Genomic DNA, 18,171 nt, shown 5'->3' with positions numbered 1-18,171 from the left:
CGGGGCCGCAAGGGCTCGGCGGCGGCGTTCGCGTTCCTCGTGCCCGGCTGACTGACGCCGCGGGCGGGCGCGAGGCAGGTACAGCGCCCCCGCCGGGACGCGGGCGGAGTGCGGCAGGGCCCGCGCCCGCGCCCGCGCCGGACCCGCGCGAATCGGCGCCCCGAGCGCAGAGCTCGAGCCGCGTTTCAGCAACAAGTTGCGAGCCGGGTCTGGGGCGCGGAGAGCGGCCAGAGGGGCCGGGCAGGGGGCGGCCTCTCCGCCTGGAGCCGCTGCCCGCCGGCACTCGGAGGTCTCTGCGCCGAGTCCGAGGGACCCTCGAGGTCGCCGCCTGGCCCGGGTCGCCCGCACAGTAACGGTCCCGGCCCGGTAGCTGCCCGTATCCCTGGAGGCGGGCGGGCGCGCGGCGACCCGGCCGGTGGGGGGCTCCGGCCGTCGCCGCGGTCAGCTTGGCCCCGCTCCTGCCTTCTTCCCGGGGGAGGCGCTGGCGGCCCAGGCCCCAGCCCGCGCTCGGCCGGCCGGGCGCCTGTGACCCGGGAGCGCCCGCTCTGCGGGTCAGGGGGCGCTCGGGGTGTTAGGGTTAGAGCGGAGACTTGAAGAGGCGGGACAGAGGCTCTGGGAGCTGGAGGCGGTGGGGGTTTAAAGGGAGCGGGGTGGGGGGGGTGGCGCTGTGTCTCGGGAAGTGGCTAGAGGTGAGCCCCCTGATCCTGTGACTGGCGGCTGGGGAGGGCCGTGTGCACCGAGAAGCAAGGAAGGCTCCCTGGAGGAGGCGAGCTTTGGACTGAGGAGGGTGACCTAGGCACGGTGGCACCTGTGACCCAGGCACCTAGGCAGGGTCTCCTCACGTTTGCTGGCCTGGGGCGTCAGGGTCTCTGGTTGGGGTGGGTGGGCCCACCATGTTGGGTCCTAGGCGTCAGCTCAGAGTCCTCTTGGGGTGGGTGGTGGACTCTGACTGTAAGTCGAGGAGCATGGAGGTGGAGGTCCCAGGGTCCTGGGGAGGCTGGCCAGCGCTTCTGCCAGTCTGGAGTTTGGCTCTGGTCACCCTCCCCAGTGGCATTCACCGTCCCCCACCCTGCCACGTGCGGAGCCACGAGCAAAAGCCACTTCCCTGCCCTGCCTGCCCCCCCTTCCCAGGCTGACTGGACGCACATCCTGTCCCCGGCTGGGATGGGGCCTTGAGTCACAGTGGCCTGGGGTGGACCCAGGCTCAGCTGTAGAGGCGACCGTGTCTGCGGAGGTGAGGGGGACAGGCGGGGGGCTCTGATAGAGCAGGGGTGGGTGCGTGCGGGCTTCCTGGGGGAGGGGCCCCTGGCCCACTGCACCCCGCTCTGGCCCAGGGGCTGTTTACTCCCAGAGACTGAGGGGCGGGAGAGCCAAGTTGACATTCCTGGAATTCTGAGAACTGCGTGTGGATTTGGAGGGGGACTCCTCCCTGCAGCTCCCTGGTTTCCCAGGAGGGGCTTGCTGAGCGGCGTGGTGGCACAGGCCGCCAGCACACGTGTGCTCAGAGGCCCCTTGGGCACTTGGCCTCTGTGCCCACTCCGCCCTGGCTCAGGCCTGGCCAGGCTGGACCTGAGGACCCTGGGGGGCCTCACCTCAGCCTTCTCCCCCGCTGGGCCTTCTCCCTCCCTGTGGGTGCTGAGGGGGCAGGCTGGGCAGGGGCAGAGAGTGCCCCAAGGGCCTGGTGCACTTGTGAGGGCGCGGTGGGTGGGACAGGCCTGCGGCAGGGCCCCTGGGAGTGAGCGCAGATGTGGCCCAGGCCTCGGGCTTGGCCTGGAGATGGGCAGGGAGAGTGAAGCGCTGGGTTTCCAAGGAGGGGGGTCCTGCCCCCACGGGCGGGGGCACAGGACCGGGGCGGGGGTGGTGTTCACATGTGGTCTGGAACCCGTGCGCCCTACTTCCTGCCAGAGGAGGGTCACTTCAGGGCAGGGGGGGACAAGGGGAAACCCGCGATCCGAGCTTCAGCCACTGAGACCCTGTGGCCCGGGTGTTGTCCTGGAAACGCCACCTAAGAGACGGAGCCGCCCAGGAGGCAGCTGACCCTGCGCCCCGTCCTGGACCACAGCGTCCGCCTCCCCTTCTGTAAGGGGGAGGGGGCGAGGGTCCCAGCGCAGCCCCGAGCGCCCAAGCTCTGGCGGCTCTGGGTAAGCTGTGCTCACACGTGGGGGGCGGCGTGGTGAGCGGGGTGCGTGGATGCCTCGTCGGGGTTTGACGGGGTCGCCCACCTGCTGCACCCGCGGTGACCCTCTGGGCCCCGGGGGCTGGGGTACCGGGCGGTGTTTGCAGACCAGCTGTGCAACCTAGTGACCCTGTGGACAGGCAGGGCCCTTGAGGATGGCCCGCTCGGCCATGCATGGGGCTCCCAGAGAGCACTGGTGTACAGGGGGCGGGCTGGAGTGTCGGTGCCCAGGTGGGGAAGAGAGCTCCCAGGTCCCGGGGTGGCGGGAGGGTCCTGAGGGGAGCCCCTGTCCTCGGGGTTGGCCTCACTGGGCCCGGGGAAGTGCTGGAGGCCCCTGGGTGGCCTCTTCCATGGGGACCCCTCTCCTGGAGGCAGTGTCTTCCAGGCCAGTGGGGGGAAGGCCTGTGGGCCTGGGTGCTTGCGTGCCCCTCCCCCGAGGTCGGGGGCTGAAGCAGCAGCAGGAAGGCGGCTCCGCAGGCCTGTTTGTGTTGGCGGGGCCTCCTGGCTCCTCTCAGCCGCCTCAGAGCCGGCAACCTGGGGGCCCGGGCTGGGCGGCCAGCTCGGCACCCTGAGCTGTGGGCATGCTCACCGGCTCTGCTGGGGCCCGCCCGCTGCAGGCCTCCAAGGTCGCCGGGCCAGCACTCACGGTGTTCGGGGAGGTCTTTCTCTGAGCTGGGCCTCGGTCCGGCCAGGTAGGTGCCCACACTCCCCCGGGCTCCCTCCTGCCCCTGCCCTGGGCCCCGGAGGGTCCCAGAGGCCCAGCCCGGGGCTGGCAGGCTGGGCAAGGGCTGTCTGGGCTTCTTGCTCTGCCCATCCTGATCACCTGCTGCGTGTGTGATTCTGGGGACCCAGGCCTGTGCGATCCTGCACACGGAGGAGGCCCAGAGCAGGCCGGGGGCAGGAGGCTTCCTGGAGGAGGAGGCCGGGCCAGGTGAGGCGTGGGGCCAGCCAGGTCCTGTCTGGCCCTGTAGCCGCCACCCCCACGACTGTAGGCTTGAGTCTGGGCTGCCCCGGATGGGGTGGGGCCCTGGGTTCACGGAGGGGCATGGCGGTCACCCGTGGAGGGTCCCGGGGCTGCACTGGGTGAGGGTCTAGAGGGGTCGGAGGCTGGGAGGGGTGCGGGTGGAGCTCTCCCTCAGGGCCTGGCTGGGAGGCCCATCTGCTGAGCCCAGGCCCGGGGGTTGCGGCTGTGGAGGCGGCCTCAGGGCTGGGGGCTGGGGACGTGGGTTTCAGTGTCTGCAGTGTCGCTGTGAGCTCCGGAGAGGGGGCCCCCTCGCGCCCCTGCCCTCTGTACTCCCGGGCCTGAGCCCCTCCCTGGGCGCAGGGGCACAGGGGTCGCTGAGGCGGGGGTGGGGTCCTGGGCCTGGTCTGGGTGCCTCCTTTCTCACAGCGGTGGGTGCTGGTCACCCCCCGAGTGAGGGAATGGGTCTCAGGCTGCCAAGCCTCCACCCGCTCCGTGGCTTCGCATCGGCCGCAGGTGTGGGTTTGAGAGGACGCGTGGCAGAGGGCGGCCCGGGAGCGGGTGGGCAGGGCGGCAGGCACAAGAGCCTTTGCTGTCTGCTGCCGGCTGCTGGAAGACCACCAGCCCCCCACCCCGGCTGCAGGGAGCCCCTGTCCGAGGGGTCAGGCGTGGGGGCGGAGTGTGGCCTTGGCCCTCCTCCCCCGAAATACTTGGCTGGTAGGGGTGACAGAGTCCTCTCTTCATGCGAGTCCATTAAGTGCACATTAATGGGCCTCGTGACGCATCGTAGGCTGGCTCCGCGGGGAGGCTGGGGGCTCAGGGCGTCTGTCTCTGGGAAGCGGGAGGGCGTGGGGTGCAGGGCCCTGGGGGACGTGGACCATCAGGCTGGGCTCTGGGTTGTGGGGCCGCTGGGGGCTGGATGGCCTTCCGTCTGCTGACCACGTGTGTTGTCCGAGTGCAGCCCCGCGCGGGCACGCTTGTGCCTCCGGGCACCTCAGAGGGCGGGGAGGCAGCCCCCGGGCTGGGCCCTAAGTCTGAGCACATCGCCCCCGGCCCCCGGCCGCCCTCTCTCCCCGCAGGGGTCCTGCCCCGGGTGCAGAGTCCCTGCAGAGGCTGGGAACGAGCCGCAGCGTGGCCTCCACTCCGCCTGTCTTCCCTCCACAGAGCTGCAGCTTTGGCCTTGCTGACCGCTCACCTGCCGGCTGGCCAGCCCTCAGGACCACTGGGCACCGCCCGCCTTCTTCCCCGGTAAGCCAGGTAGGGCAGGGCCTCGCTGGTGGAGGTTCTCCTGGTCCCGGGACTGACCGGGACCCAGCCAGTCCGGTGTGGCCCTCTCGGTGTGTGTCCCGCTGCTGGGGGAGCTGCTGGGTGCCGGGGGCGGGGTCCCGGGGCTCGCCGGGCCGTGTGCTCTCGTCCGTGTTCCCGCTGGCCCCAGCATCCTTGGTTGTCTCCAGGGTGAATCTCAGCTCAGGCTCAGTGGCTCACGGCGGGGGCCGGAGCAGGGTTTTAGAGACTGGAGAGGGTTTTCAGGAATTCTGGGGCGTTGGCATGGTGTTGGCCGAGTGAGGCAGGGGAGAGGGCACCCTGGGTGCTGGGTCCCTTGTGGCAACCAGCCAGCCTTGCGGTGGGCTGAAGGGTGGAGGGGAGGCTCCCGGCCCCCAGCCCTGTCCTCAGAGGCACTGCCCTTCAGCCCGCCTGTGCCCACTGCGCCGCTCAGGGCCCTGAGTGGCCGTCCCTGGCTTGGGCATGTGGCCTGGCAGAGTTGGGCCAAGGGGAGGTGGCCAGAGGCTGCTGGGGCCACCAGGTCACCAGGGGCCACCGCTGCCACTCGCAGTCTCTGCGGAGCCTGCTGGGACCCTCCACGGCTGGCCTCTGCACTGGGCCCGTGGTTGGCAGCGTGTCCCTTCTCGGGAGCCCAGCAGGGCTCAGGCTCGGTGTCCTCACTGTTGCTTTGTCGCTTCCCCCCAACTTCTTTTTCTCCCCTCCCCCTCCCCTCCCCGTTCCTTTCTTCCCTCTGAGTTCTGCTGACCTTGGGCGAGTTGAGTCCTTCTGTCCTCCGACTGCAGCTTCCTGCACCACCCGACAGGGTGGGTGCTGCCCTGCGTGGCCTTGGTGAGCGGGTAGACCCAGTCCAGGGCGGGGGCGTCCCTGCCTGTCGCACCACGCTCCCCGAGGCCGGGCCCCCTGCTGAACCGAGAGGAGGAGGGGGGCTGCAGGCAGGAGGGGCGGCGTCCGGGCCTCGGGCGGGGGTCTTCCCTCCACACCCAGGGCCTCCACCAGTGGGGTGGGCTGTGGGGGCACAGCAGAGGGGCGTCTGTCCCATCTGCCTGCACAGCACCAGGGCACAGCACTCTGCCTGTGCAGGGGGCCTTGGAGCTCCAGTGTGCTGCCAGGGCTTGTGTGCAGGTGTCTGGGAGGGGCCGGAGTGATGTGATGGTCAGGGCACCTTCGTCAGAGATTATGGAGACTCTCCAAACAGTGGCAGCAGCATGTCCCGCCCGCGAGGGGTCCTGTGTGACTGCACGTCGCACGTGCCCAGGAAGCCAGGACCAGGGCGAGGGCAGAGGGTCCCGCGGGCTCTGGGCCTGGAGGGGCTGCCAGCCCTGCACACGCCTGTGGCCTGCCTTGGGCCCAGTGATGACTCCCACACCCTGCCTGGCGGGCTGGCCGCCCTCCGGGCTCCCCCTGCCCCGGCCCTTCCCGGAGGCTTGTCCTTCCCCTCTGCCTGGTCTCCCGGGACCGCCCCCGGCTGGGGTCCCCAGGCTGACCCATGGCCCCGCGCAGCCCTCGCCGGCCCGGGGTGCACCCCGGGTGTGTTCCGGCTGCGCCCCCTGCGCTGCCTCGATGGGGCGGGGAGCCGGAGCTGCCCCACGTCGCCCCCAGGCAGCAAGTGGGTCACCCCTCATCTGCAAAGCGCTTTGCGTTTCGCGTGCGGTCGGAGGCCGCCGAACCCGGCCGCCAGCGGGGTCCCGGCGCGCTGCGGCTTCCGGGCAAGGCCGGGGCGTCGCGCCAGGGCCGAGAGCTGCCGGCCCCGCGCGCCCAGCCCCCGCGGGCGCTCGGCGGGCGGGCGGAGGAGCGGCGGGCGGGGCGCGCCGGGGGCGGGGTCCGCGCGGGGCGGGCCGGGGGCGGGCCGGGGCTGCGATTGGCCGGCGCGGGGCGGGGCGGCCAGGGCGGCGGGGCGGGGTCCGCGCGAGCCGCGCGGGCCGGGCAGGCCGGGGCTGCGGCGCGCGGGCAGGTGTCCGCGGCCCGCCGCGGGTCCTAGCGGAGCGGCTCGCCGGGTGTCCCCGCGGGCCGGGGCGGGGAGCCCGGCGGCCCCGCGCGATGCGCCGCTCGAGCACGGACGAGTCCACGTACCGGCGCAGCCCGTCGCCGCCGGGCAAGGAACCGGGCTTCGCGCGCGGCGGCCCCTTCTTCGGCCTGCACGCCAGCCCCGGCCCCAAGGCGGCCCAGGCGCGCTACACGTCGCCTAAGGGCAACAAGTACGTGGTCTTCTACCTGGACCTGTCCTTCATCTTCCTCCTAGAGCTGAAGCGCTGCAGCATGGCGCGCGGCTGCCTGCAGGGCGTCAAGTACCTCATGTTCGCCTTCAACCTGCTCTTCTGGGTGAGTGGCGGCGGGCCCGGGTCGCCGCTCCCGCTGGGGGGTGTGGCGGGACACTCGGGACGCTGGCTGGGGGTGTGTCTGGGATCGCTGGGGCCAGGGCAGCGCGGCTCCTGGGGGTTCCGGTACTGCTGGGGTCCGCCAAGTCTGCACCCTGGGCGGCCGCCCTGCATCCCCTCCGCTCTGTCTCTTGCTGAGACTGGACGTGTCCCACACCTGCCACGGGGCAGCGTGGGGCCCCGCTCCTGCCCTCTGCCGGGCCGCTGGCTCCTTCTCCGCCGTGCCCTCGCTCTTCGTGGGCACAGCCTCCCCAGCAGACCCGCCTTCCTGGCTCCAGGGACCGCACTTGCAGAGGGGCTGGGGGGTGGTGGGGCTGGGAGGGCGAGCCCTCCTCTGGACCGGCTCCTGGGCAGGACAGGGGCTCGGGGCCAGCGGGAGGGCTGTCTGGCCCTCTGCTGCACCTCCAGCCAGGTGGGGGGCTTCTCTAACTTTCTCTAAGGTGGCTGGGTTTGCTCAGATGAGGTGCTTGTGTCCAGGGTCAGAGCTGTTGGTGCTACAGGGGGGCCGCGTCCCTCGAAAAACCCCAACACTGGAGGACAGAGTTGCCGTCCAGACCCAGGTGGGGGGGCTGGGCGTGCCTGCGGGGATGTCACACTTGCACCGGGAGCAAACCCGGCCGGGCCTGGGGTCCCCCAGCCGGGCTGCAGGGCCTGTGGGGAGATGATGCCAAGGTCACAGCCGCTCCATTGCTAATTCCTGACGCGGCTCTCCTTCCATGGTGAGAGCATGGGGGTGTGGCTGTCCTTCCTGCGGGGGCTCTGGACCCCAGAAGGAGGCCGCCGACTGTAAACTCGTTCGCCTGAGCTCCACTTACCGCAAAAGGCTCAGAAAGCACCACCTTGCTGCACCTCCTGCCTCTCCTGGGCTCTGGCCTAAGAAGTACGAGGTCGCTGGGAAGAGGGGGAGGCTCCTGCCCCAGTTGCCCACCTCCCCAGGGGTCACTCAAAAGGTCGTTCTCTGCAAGGAGCTCCTGGGAGGGGCGGGCCTGGAGCTGAGAAGCCCCCAGAGGCCAGGAGCGAGCAGCAGAGGCAGCTGAGGCTGCGCTCTGCCCAGGAGTGGGGGGTGCGGCTGTCTCCTCCTCACGGGGCCCTGGCCAGGAGCAGGGGCACCAACCAGGTTCGGGGGCACTGGCCAGGACCGGGGGGCGGGCACCAACCAGGAGCAGGGCACCGGCCAGGAGCGGGGGGCTGCGGCCAGGAGTCGGGGGGCTGCGGCCAGGAGCGGGGGGCGGGCACCGGCCAGGAGCGGCGGGCACCGGCGTGGCAAGCGGCGAGCAGCTGGCAGGGTCAGTCTGCCCCAGGCAGTGTGACGGGAGAGGGCTGCAGGTGGCCGTGTGACTGGTGAGCAGGAAGGGCAGTGGGCGGATGGGGGATGGGCGGGGGCAGGGGGAGTTCCCAGGGAGGCAGGACCTGCTTCTCCACCTGCCCCCACCCCGCCTTCTCAGAGCGGGGGTATCTGCTTGTTGGGAGGAGGAGAGGGGGCCCTCGAGGGGTCTGTGCCTGGGGGGCAGCCCCCCAAAAGGCCCGGCAGAGCTGTCTCTGCCCTGTGAACCCCGAAGGCGCCTCCAGCCCAGCTGCAGGGCGGACACGCTCCAGTGATTCCTGCCCTGGATGCCATCCTCAGCCCTGGAAAGAACAAGTCAGGAACCCCTGGGGACCCTCTCCAGGGCTAGAAAATCCAATCCCTTTATTATCCAATTACACTTCCCGGCCAGGTGCCCTGGCCCGGGGGCTGGCTTGGTCCCTCCACACCCCACCTTGGTGCCTGGTGGGGATCTGCAGTCGGAGAGAGGACCCCCAGGAAACACTGAGGTCAGGGGTGGTGAGCATGGCTGGGGGGCTGGCCGGACCCCACCCCGCTGGGCCCAGTGCAGGCGTCAGCTGGGCCCTTGCTGCTGCTGACAGGGCTGCGGAGTGGGCAGAGCCCCCCTTTCTCGGGATCGGCATGTTGCTCTCTGGGGGTGCTGAGCCCCCACTGGAGGTATGTTTTGCCCCGGTGTTTCCCACTCGGGAGCAGCTGAGGGAGGTGGGATGCCGCTCGCAGGTCAAGCTGCGGTGCCCCTGGGGCCCCCTCTTGAGCCCGCAGCCCAGCAGGGCACACTTGCCTTTGAGTCACCCCAGAGCCCCCTTCTCCACTGCAGACCCAGCGGGCCCACCTCGCACCTGGCTCTCTCCGCCTGGGCCTAAGCCGGCCTCCCCAGAAGCGCCTCCTGCCCCTCCTGTCCGTCCCGGGGTCCTGGCTGAGTGTGGGGAGGGGGCTGGCTCTGGAGGCTACCGTGCTCTGCTGGATGGGTCTTCCCTGGGGGCTCCTGGATGGGGGCCAGAAGGGCCGCGCTGGGACCTCCAGCTGCAGGTGCTCGTGTGAATCTGCTGGGTCTTGTGTGGCCTGCGGGTCAACAGCGTGGCTCAGGAGACTCGATGGTATCCTCGGTGCTTGCGAAGGGGTGCCCTGAGATGGAGCAAGGCCCAGGTGGGCTGCAGGGGGCACAGGGTGGGGTGAGGCCCAGGTGCTGGCCAACCCCCAGACTGTCCACCCACCCAGGGCCGCCGGGCCCTCCAGCGGAGGCACAGCCCCACTGGGGACACCGCCGCCTTCCAGGGGCACCGCTACCTTCCAGGCGTGCAGGCGGTGGGCAGCTTAGGGCTGGGGTCCCTGAGTCAGGGGGATCCCCTGGGGAGGAGGGCTGTGTGCGGGGATCGGGAGGTGCGGTGGGGCTGAGCAGCCCCTGGGCACTCTCCCTGCCCCTCCCCGGCTCTGGGGGGTGCTCAGGGCTCCCCGGGGTAGTTTCTGCAGCCATGGGGGTGGTCTTGGTGGTGGGGGTGGTCCTGAATGGAGGCAGGGCTGGTTCTGAAAGAAGATGCTCCCATGACTGGCTGGGCCTCAGCCTGCAGCCGGCTGCTCCCGGGCGTGGTTAGCTTTGCTGTGTCCCCCAGCCCTGTCCAGGCAGGAGCGCTCCCTGCCCTGCCTCCCCCGCAGCGCGGGCCGGGCCTCCCTGGTTCCCTGGGCAAGTCCTACTCTCTGGATCCTGTGTCCCCCCCCCCCACCAGCCCAGGGGGCGCCTGGTTTCCCCCTTGAGGAGCTGCAGACTGAGGCCTAGGCTCTGGTCCCGGTCTCCCAGAACGGTGAGAGAGGGCCCGAGGGCCAAAGGGCTCTGCAGACCTGGGACCACCTCCGCTGGCACCCCTGCCCTCGGGGAAACAGGCCAAGGGGCCCTGCTGGAGGCCATGGCGCAGGGCCGGGGGTCTGCGGGCCTCAGCCCCCGTGACTGCTCTTGGCTCGGGCTTTTTGGGGGGGGGTGCTGGGGGAGGCTGTGTGTCCTGGTTCCGCTTTCTTCCTGCAGCAGGGAGGGGGCGGGGTGGTGGGGGTCCTGCTGCCAGCGACCATGAGCTGGGGTGGGTGGTAAGAGTGTGGGAAGCCGGGGTCCTTGGCTGTCCCGGTCAGGTCATGGGTCAGGATGCCCCAGGACGGCTGTCCCGCCTGAGGCCCATCTCTGGGGCCAGCAGCTGGAAGACAGGGCCTCTGCGGCCCGGGGTTGGTCCCCTGTGGCGGCAGCGGTGGGTCTCCCTGTCCCACCCCTACCAGCACGCCAGCCCCCTCCGATCAGGGACTCGGTGGCTTCTCACATGGGTGGGGGTGGCAGCAGTTGGTCAGAGACCTCGGGAGCTGTTTGGGGCAGAGAGGTGTGGCTTCAGCCCCTAAGGGGGCCAGTGGGCAGTGGAGAGGCCCCGGGGCCTGTGTGGGGGTGCAGCCCTAGCTCCCTGCTGAGGTCCTGCCCATCTGCTCCCCAGCTGCCCCGGAAGGGCAGCCCCCTCCTCTCGGACACCGGTCTGGGGGCGGGGTCTGTGGGCTGGCGCCGGCCCCTCTCTCGCAGCCTGGAGGGACGCAGGGCTTTCTGGAGTGTGAGGAAAACAATAACAGTCAGTTGCATAGATTCTTTGTTTATGGCCGCGCGGCAGTGGGCTTCGAGTTCCGGGACTGGACCAGGGATTGTGCCCACTGCTCTGCAGGTGCAGAGTCTTCCCCGCTGCGCCGCTGGGGCAGCCCCTTCGTTGCACAGAGTTTCTGCTCCCCACCAGGGTGGTGCCCGAGCCCCGGCATTCAGGCCCCCAGCCCCCACCCTGGGCACCTGCAGACCTGATTTCTAGCCCAGGGGACAGGTTTTTCCACCCTTGAACTTCACAGAGATGGGCTCCTCCCTTCCCCTGGGGCTGTTCTTGGCTGGGAGGGGGATGTCACCCCACTGTGCCCGGCCCCACCCTTGAGATGGCGCCAGCTGCCTGGTGAGGGGCTTCTGACACACGCTTGGCCCCTGTGGGCACCTGGCCCTTCACCCCGTTCCAAGGATCGGGCCAGCTGCCCGGCCATCTGCCATGCCGAGCCACGTGACTGGAGGGCTGGCGCCCCCGTGGGCCTCACCAAGGGGCCCCACCTGCCTAGCCCTAGGCCAGTCCCCCAAAATATGGACAAGAAAAGAGACAGCAGGAGGTGGGGAGCGCGTGCCAGGCTGGGCACAGGGGGTAGGGTGTGCACTCCAGGTGTGAGATGGAGACAGGATGGCCCTGGGGACTGCAGGGGTGGGATGGGGGGTCTGGGGGGTGCTGCCGTGGAGTGGGGGTCTGCTCCTGGGCCCCAGCAGGGCTGGGGAGGGGCAGGGAGGACACAGTGGGATGGGGTGGGGTGGTGTCCCTTGCCCGCTGCTGCCCGCGGGCCCGTCCTGGGAGGGACCCCAGGCGCTTCTGCGTTGCTCCTCCGTCTGGGTTTCACAGGGCCCGTTTCCCCCGTACTCGGAGGCTGTAATCTTCCTGCCAAAATGTTTTAAAAGCTGCCTACACAGAAGCAGCTTCACAATTACAGGTAATTTTCTTACCCACGTGCCCGCATCGCGTTCGCGCGGTTGTTGGTGGCTGGTCTGTGCCTGAGTGCGGAGGGCCGGGTGACGTGTCTGGGTGTCACCGTGGGCCAGGTCCGCATCACGGCGTGTGTGAGGCTGCCCCGGGTGATGCCCTCCCGGGCGGGCCCAGCCCTGCAGGACGCTCCCCCCAGATGGCCTCCCGTGACCCTCCCCAGGTCCCCGCGGGGCCAGGGGCTCGGAGGCGCTTGTCCTGTGGACCAGAGCTGTCCGTGCCGACCTCAGGGGCGGAGCCAGCTGGCTGGCTGTTGGGTTTTAGAGGAAGGTGCTCCCCTCTGCTCAGAGGCAGCCCCGCACCCCCCACCAGCGCCAGCCTCGGGGCTTGGCCTGGGCTGAGCCCCTGGAGCGGGAGAGGGTGTGCCCGGTCAGCAGGGATGGGCAGGCGTGGGACCAGGGTGCCTGCTTCGGCTTCTTCCGGGGGGCAGCCCCTGCCCCTGACCTGGGTCCCCCTCTGCTGCACGCTGGGTGGAGGCCGGGGGAGACCATCCGTGTGTGTGGTCCACATGGGCACCTGGAGAGCCCATGGGCCTGGGGTGGCCCTGAGCACCCGTGTCCTGCCCGTTGGCTGGTGGGAGGGCTCGTGACCCGCGCCCGTCCCAGCCTCTTCAGGGCCCCCTGATGGCGCCCCCAGGCAGGGGCGAGTGCCCTGCTGCCTCAAGTGGCCTTGCCTGCGGTCAGCACTGTGGACAGCTCTGTCCCTGCACCCGGTGGGGGCCTGCCACATGGGGGTCATCCCTCTCCCACAGGAGGGGCGTACACACGCGTGCACACGTCTCCTTATGGGAACATACACACACACTTTCACACATCTCCTTATGGGGACACGCTCACATCTCCTTATGGGGACATGCTCAAGTGTGCACACGTCTCCTTACGGGGACACACGCACGTGTGTACACGTCTCCTTATGGGGACACACACGTCTCCTTAGGGGACGCTCACATCTCCTTATGGGGACACACTCACGTGTGCACACGTCTCCTTATGGGAACACACACTCTCACACGTCTCCTTATGGGGACACACTCACGTGTGCAGTCTCCTAATGGGGACACAACACACATGTGTCCTTATAGCCAGCAGACCCTGCCCAGCCTGGACACACACACAGACAAACACTTCCTTACGGTCAACAGACCCTGCCAGCCTTGGGCTTGAGCTCCCATTTCATCTTGGGGCATCCCCGAGGCTTCAGAGTCCCAGCTGGCTCTGGCCCCCCACCTCTCTGGCCGCCCCCGCCCCCCCGGGGCCAGGCGTCTCCCCGGATTCATCACCGCCTGGCCTCCCCTGCCTCTTCCTCCTGTTTGAATCGATTTTTGTAAGGAGCAATTATGAAGTTCAGTAAAAGCTGCAGTGGTCGGGGGAGCGGGCCAGGGAGTGGGCTGGTGTGGGCTTGGGGGCAGCCCCTCCGGGGGGACGGCTGGGGCCGAGGATGCATGGGGGGACCCAGTGCGGCCGGCAGGCCAGGTGGTCAGCGGGCGCCTGGCGGGCTCCTCACCCGCGCCCCCCTCTGCGCCCTGGCCCAGCTGGGCGGCTGTGGCATCCTGGGCGTGGGCATCTGGCTGGCGGCCACGCAGGGGAACTTCGCCACCCTGTCCTCCTCCTTCCCGTCGCTGTCGGCCGCCAACCTGCTCATCGTCACCGGCGCCTTCGTGATGGCCATCGGCTTCGTGGGCTGCATCGGGGCCATCAAGGAGAACAAATGCCTCCTGCTCACCGTGAGTCCAGTGGGGGAGCAGGCCGGGCGGGGGGTGGCCCTGACAGATACAGGCGCACGTGTACACGTGCCCCCACACGTGTGCCAGGCACAGCCCCTCCGACTGGCACTGGGCCTGTTTTCTCCGAGACCCCCTCCCAGCTCCTGTCCCAGCCCTCTCAGCCCCCAGGACCCTGTGCGGGGCGGGTGGGGCCGTCCGTGCGAGCCAGGTGGGCCGCACGGCTGAGGCTGGCGGTCCCGGCCCGCAGTTCTTCGTGGCCCTGCTGCTGGTGTTCCTGCTCGAGGCCTGCATCACCATCCTCTTCTTCGCCTACACTGACAAGGTACAACTGCCCCATGGCGGGCACGGGGCTGCACCCTCCCAGAGGCAAGGGGGCGGGAGGGGCTGAGAACCGACCCTAGGGACCCCAGCTCTGCATGGACACACGCCGGGCCCAGCCCGGCTCTGGTTACACCCGCAGGTCCTGGCGGCCAGGCCTGGGGGGGACAGCAGGGCCTCGGAGGCTCCGGAGAGTCTGAGCACCCAGGCGGCCCGCCTTCAGCTGCGCGTCAGCTCGATGGGGGTGTCTCCCACCCCCTGCTGTTGCTTAATGACACATGTGAGGGTGCACTTACATGTTTTATTCTCTGGCTATACCCCAAGACTTACTTTTTGTTCATCTGGTTTAGCTCTGGCTACTGGAGCTCTGTGGCTCCCACATCCCTTACCTGCTCCTCCAACACCTCCCTCTCTGCTAAGAGACACTTCCCACATCTATTCTGGGGGGCCCCTGCCCCAGCCCTGGAATCTGCCATTTCTCCAGGGAGCCTGGTTCCTTTATGGAGAACGAACGGTCTTAGTAACCAAGATCTGGGCCTTGTTGGCCAGACACGCAGAGCCGTGGGTCTCGGTGGGCGTGTGCAGACGCTGCTCTGGGTGTTCGGTGCCTGCCTGTCTCCATCTGCAAGTTAACTGCCATAAGCTCGTGCTGATGCGTCTGACTCGGATCCCGTGATTAGCACCACGAGAGGCCCAGGGAGACTTTGGGGTGCCAGAGCTTGGTGGTGCCTTCTGGGAGGGGTGACTGCAGGGAGGTGGACAGAGGGCACCGGGGGCCAGCGTGGGCGCGGGTCTGGCCGAGGTAGGTGGAGCTGGCCGCAGCGTGGCCCTGCCGTCCTGCAGATCGACAGGTATGCCCAGCGGGACCTGAAGAAAGGCCTGCACCTGTACGGCACCCCAGGCAACGTGGGCCTCACCAACGCCTGGAGCATCATCCAGACCGACGTGAGGCGGGGCGGGGCGGGGCCGGGCCGGCCGGTGTGGCTGGGGGAGGGGGAGGGCGGGACCCCTCCGCGCACAGTCCCAGCCCACCTCTCTCCCGCAGTTCCGCTGCTGCGGGGTCTCCAACTACACCGACTGGTTCGAGGTCTACAATGCCACACGCGTTCCTGACTCCTGCTGCCTGGAGTTCAGCGAGAGCTGCGGGCTGCACGCACCCGGCACCTGGTGGAAAGCGGTGAGTCTGTGCCCTCCGGCCAGCCACGGCCCAGGCCCCTGGGGGCGAAGGGCCGACCTCGCCGCCCCCGTGACGCCGACTCTTTCTCCAGCCGTGTTATGAGACCGTGAAGATGTGGCTCCAGGAGAACCTGCTGGCCGTGGGCGTCTTTGGGCTGTGCACGGCCCTGGTGCAGGTAGGAGGGGCCCCACCCCAGCCCTGAGCCCGAAGAACAGGGCAGCAGAGGAGCCTGGGTCCCCAGCAGAGGTGCAGGGGGCCTCCTGGGGGATTGTCAAAGACGGCATCCACGGGGAGGTGACCTGTGACACCTCAGGGACAGACTCCTGAGCTGAGGGTCTGATCTCCTCGTGGACGGAAGCACAGCCTGGGTGCCTCTGCTGAGGTCTGTGCACCAGCTGTGTCCCCACACCCCTGCCCAGGGCTCTGGGGGGAGGGGGTGGTCCCAGGACTGCCCAGTGCGGAGTGAAGGCGGGCAGTGCAGACCCTGGTGAGGCCCGGCCGGCCAGCCCTAGCTCCCCAGCTTTCATGCAAGACCTGAGTGCCAGCCCCAGGGGTAGCACCAAGCAGTGTCAGGGCAGCCCGTTTCTGGAGTGCAGGCAGAGGTCACAGCCAGACACTCCCAGAGGGGTGATCGCAGTCAGACAGAGGAGTGGAGGGCAGCTGTTGGGGGCCCAGCCTGGAACTCCTAGGCCCTGAGACCAGCGGGGCCCAGGGTGGCCAAACCCACTCCAAGGGGAAAGCGGGTCTGGGTCCGGCCCACGGGGCGCCTCTAGGCCCCCAGGCCCGAGGCTTCCCCGGGGGCCACTGGCCGTGGTCCTGAGCGGCCCTGCCCGGCCCCTGCTGTCCCCGCAGATCTTGGGCCTGACCTTCGCCATGACCATGTACTGCCAGGTGGTGAGGGCAGATGCCTACTGTGCGTAGCCGCCAGCTGCCCACCACCCTGCTTCGCTGCCAAAGGACGTCGCCCACCCCCCCCCGCCCCCCCAGGAGCTGGACCTCTCACCAGCCTGGGCCTGGGAGCCCCTAGGACTCCTGGCCTCAGGAGCGCTGTACCCAAGCGGGCGTGGGGCTGGGGTCCACGGGGGCTTCTGGCGCTTTTCTTGCCCAAGTGTTCTCCAGGGCAGTGTTTCCCCACCAGCCCTGTCTGGGTTGGGGTGGGAGATGAGGGGCTCCCCGCTGGCCCTGGTGCTGGAGACAGGCTGCAGGCTGCTCCTCCACACCCCACAGCGGGGCCACGGCAGGCTCCGGGCACGTCTAATAAAGTGTGGGCAGCAGCCCCCCCACCCCGTGTGTCTCAGTGCCTGACCCCGGGGAGCCACACCCAGGTGGACCCTGTGGGCCCTGCACCCACTCCCACTGCCTGGTGCTTGGAGCGGGGCTCCTGGATGGGCGTGGCCCCCCTGCCTGCACGGGTCGGCAAGGAGGCCTGGGGGGTGGGCTCCACGCTGTGGCAGAGGGGCCCCGAGTCTTGCTGACCCACCTGTGGCGGGTGCTGTGGGCGCTCCGTCTCCGTGCCCCCGCTCCTGACTTGGGGGTGCTCCCCCAGCCTCAGGGCCGCCGCCTCCCCCAGGGGTGTCCTGAAATGGAGCTCAGCCCCCCCTTTCCCCTTCGTTCTGTTCTCGTCTTGTTCCTGAAAGCTTCATCCCTAAGTGTCACTCGTGGGTTTTGTGAATAAAATGGGCTGTCGGGATGGAAACAGCCATCACAGGGCCCAAACTGGGGAAACGGCTGAAGTGCACGGAGGCACCTCGGAGACGGGGATGGGACTCCTGGGCGTGGAGGCTGGCGGGGGGCACTCTCTGGGGCACCTAACCCCCTGCCCCCGGCCCGTGGCAGGCTGCTCGGCCTCCAGCCCCTCCCCCAGCGCCCGCAGGCCCACCCTGCCAACCACCCCCACATCCCTGCAGTGCGGCAAACCTGCCCTGAGGACGCCTGGCCGGCCACTTACTACCGCACAGCTCAGACCACCAGGGCGCCTGGCCCCTCCCGGCCGCCCACCCCGTCCCATCCCATCCCCATGTCCCCACTGTCCTCCGTGGAAACCCCCAGAACACCAGGGATGGTCAGAAGTAACAGCAGATCACACCTGGGAACGTCTAGGCGCCACAGGAAGCAAGTGGAACTGAGAATGTTCCAGCCAAGCCGTCCCCCAGCCCTGCTGGCGCCCTCTGCCCCATGCCCACCGCCCGCTCACGCCCCTGTCCACCTCCACCTATGAGGCCCCTGCGTGGTGGGCTCTGCCGCCCGTGTCTCGGGGACGACTGGCAGGCCCCCGACTCCGCTTCCCCTCTGGCTCCACGGGACGCAGGGGGCCCTTGTCTCCAAGGCCACCCTGCCCGCAGCCTTGTGTGGGTCCCCTGCCTCTGGGGGGTTCCCGGGCTCCCCCTTCCCTGTGGATGCCCGCAAGGGTACAGTGCCAGGCCCGCGTTCCCAGCTCCCTTTGCCCTTTGCTGGTTCCCTCATTCTCCAACCCAGGCCGAGGAGCCTTCTGCCCAGTGTCAGATCACCCTCCGTCTCCACATCCACAGGTACTGACCACGCTGACCCCATGGTGGGTCTGTCCCCTACACCAGAACCCAGGGCCCCTCCCGGCCCAGTCCTCACCCTTCCACCCAGCTCCTCACAGCACGGGGACCAGCCAGTGCCTACAGCCCCACCCCTGGGGGCCCGGCAGGGTGGGGCCTGGGGGGGCATTGGACCCACCATCTCAGAGCCTATCCGCACCCACTGACCTAAATGGGGTGCCCAGGCGGGCTGCCCCTCAGCCAGTCTGGGGTCTTCTGTGAGACCCACACCACGAGCTGCAGGGCTCTTCCTCGGGACAGCTTGCGAGGGTCCAGCCGGGCCACGACCCCGAAGATGAGACCTAGCCTCTTAGAACCCCCCCCAGCAAGCTCCCCAGGGCTGCGCCCGCGCTCACGGCCATTATCTGGCCAGCAGCACTGTCACAGAGGGACCCTCTGCCTGGAGCCGGTGGGCCTGGTTAGCTGTCCTTCAACTCCCAGCAACAGCACTTCTTCCCAACATGCCCTCCTGGTATAACAGCCATACCTGGGGGCAGCGGCCCGCAGTGAGCTGTCAGTGGCCACAGCCTACGCCCTGCCCTGGGGGTGGGGCCTGCCTCTCTGAGCCTCGGTTTCCGCAATGTGCCTCCACGCCTCTGCCACGTGGTGCCCAGCAAGCTCCTGGGCAGGCAGGCCAGGTCGCTTTGTGTGGCCCTGGGGTGACGCCTGCCTGAGCGTCCACAAGCAG

General features: G+C 69.2%; 1 protein-coding gene across 9 annotated transcripts; it reads left to right on the top strand.

Annotated features, from left to right (window-relative positions):
* Positions 1–22: 22 nt before the first annotated feature.
* TSPAN4 (tetraspanin 4) lies at positions 23–16,202 on the top strand. 9 transcript variants are annotated; one of them, XM_061407479.1, is made up of 9 exons: positions 23–78; positions 4,302–4,385; positions 6,661–6,740; positions 13,233–13,424; positions 13,672–13,746; positions 14,586–14,687; positions 14,788–14,919; positions 15,011–15,094; positions 15,772–16,202. In XM_061407479.1, the coding sequence occupies exons 3-9, from the start codon at positions 6,678–6,680 to the stop codon at positions 15,838–15,840; spliced, it is 717 nt and encodes a 238-aa protein (XP_061263463.1). In that variant the 5' UTR covers positions 23–78; positions 4,302–4,385; positions 6,661–6,677; the 3' UTR covers positions 15,841–16,202. The 9 variants fall into 9 exon arrangements, with proteins under 9 accessions (XP_061263463.1, XP_061263467.1, XP_061263462.1 ...); XM_061407483.1 differs by lacking the exon at positions 23–78 and adding an exon at positions 344–366; XM_061407478.1 differs by lacking the exon at positions 23–78 and adding an exon at positions 704–1,234.
* The last annotated feature ends 1,969 nt before the right edge of the window (positions 16,203–18,171 follow it).

Source organism: Bos javanicus, chromosome 29 (assembly GCF_032452875.1).
Source record: "Bos javanicus breed banteng chromosome 29, ARS-OSU_banteng_1.0, whole genome shotgun sequence".
Taxonomy (NCBI): domain Eukaryota; kingdom Metazoa; phylum Chordata; class Mammalia; order Artiodactyla; family Bovidae; genus Bos; species Bos javanicus.
Note: the sequence above shows the minus strand (reverse complement) of the source record. Positions and strands in the feature narration are given on the sequence as shown.

What these genes read in the sequence shown, in the direction of transcription:
- TSPAN4 (XM_061407479.1), top strand. Translation starts at nt 6,678, where the DNA reads ATGGCGCGCGGCTGCCTGCAGGGCGTCAAGTACCTCATGTTCGCCTTC. An exon ending in ACAAATGCCTCCTGCTCACC is followed by an intron (nt 13,425 to 13,671) that starts GTGAGTCCAGTG and finishes CCCGGCCCGCAG; the next exon opens with TTCTTCGTGGCCCTGCTGCT. An exon ending in TCTTCGCCTACACTGACAAG is followed by an intron (nt 13,747 to 14,585) that starts GTACAACTGCCC and finishes GCCGTCCTGCAG; the next exon opens with ATCGACAGGTATGCCCAGCG.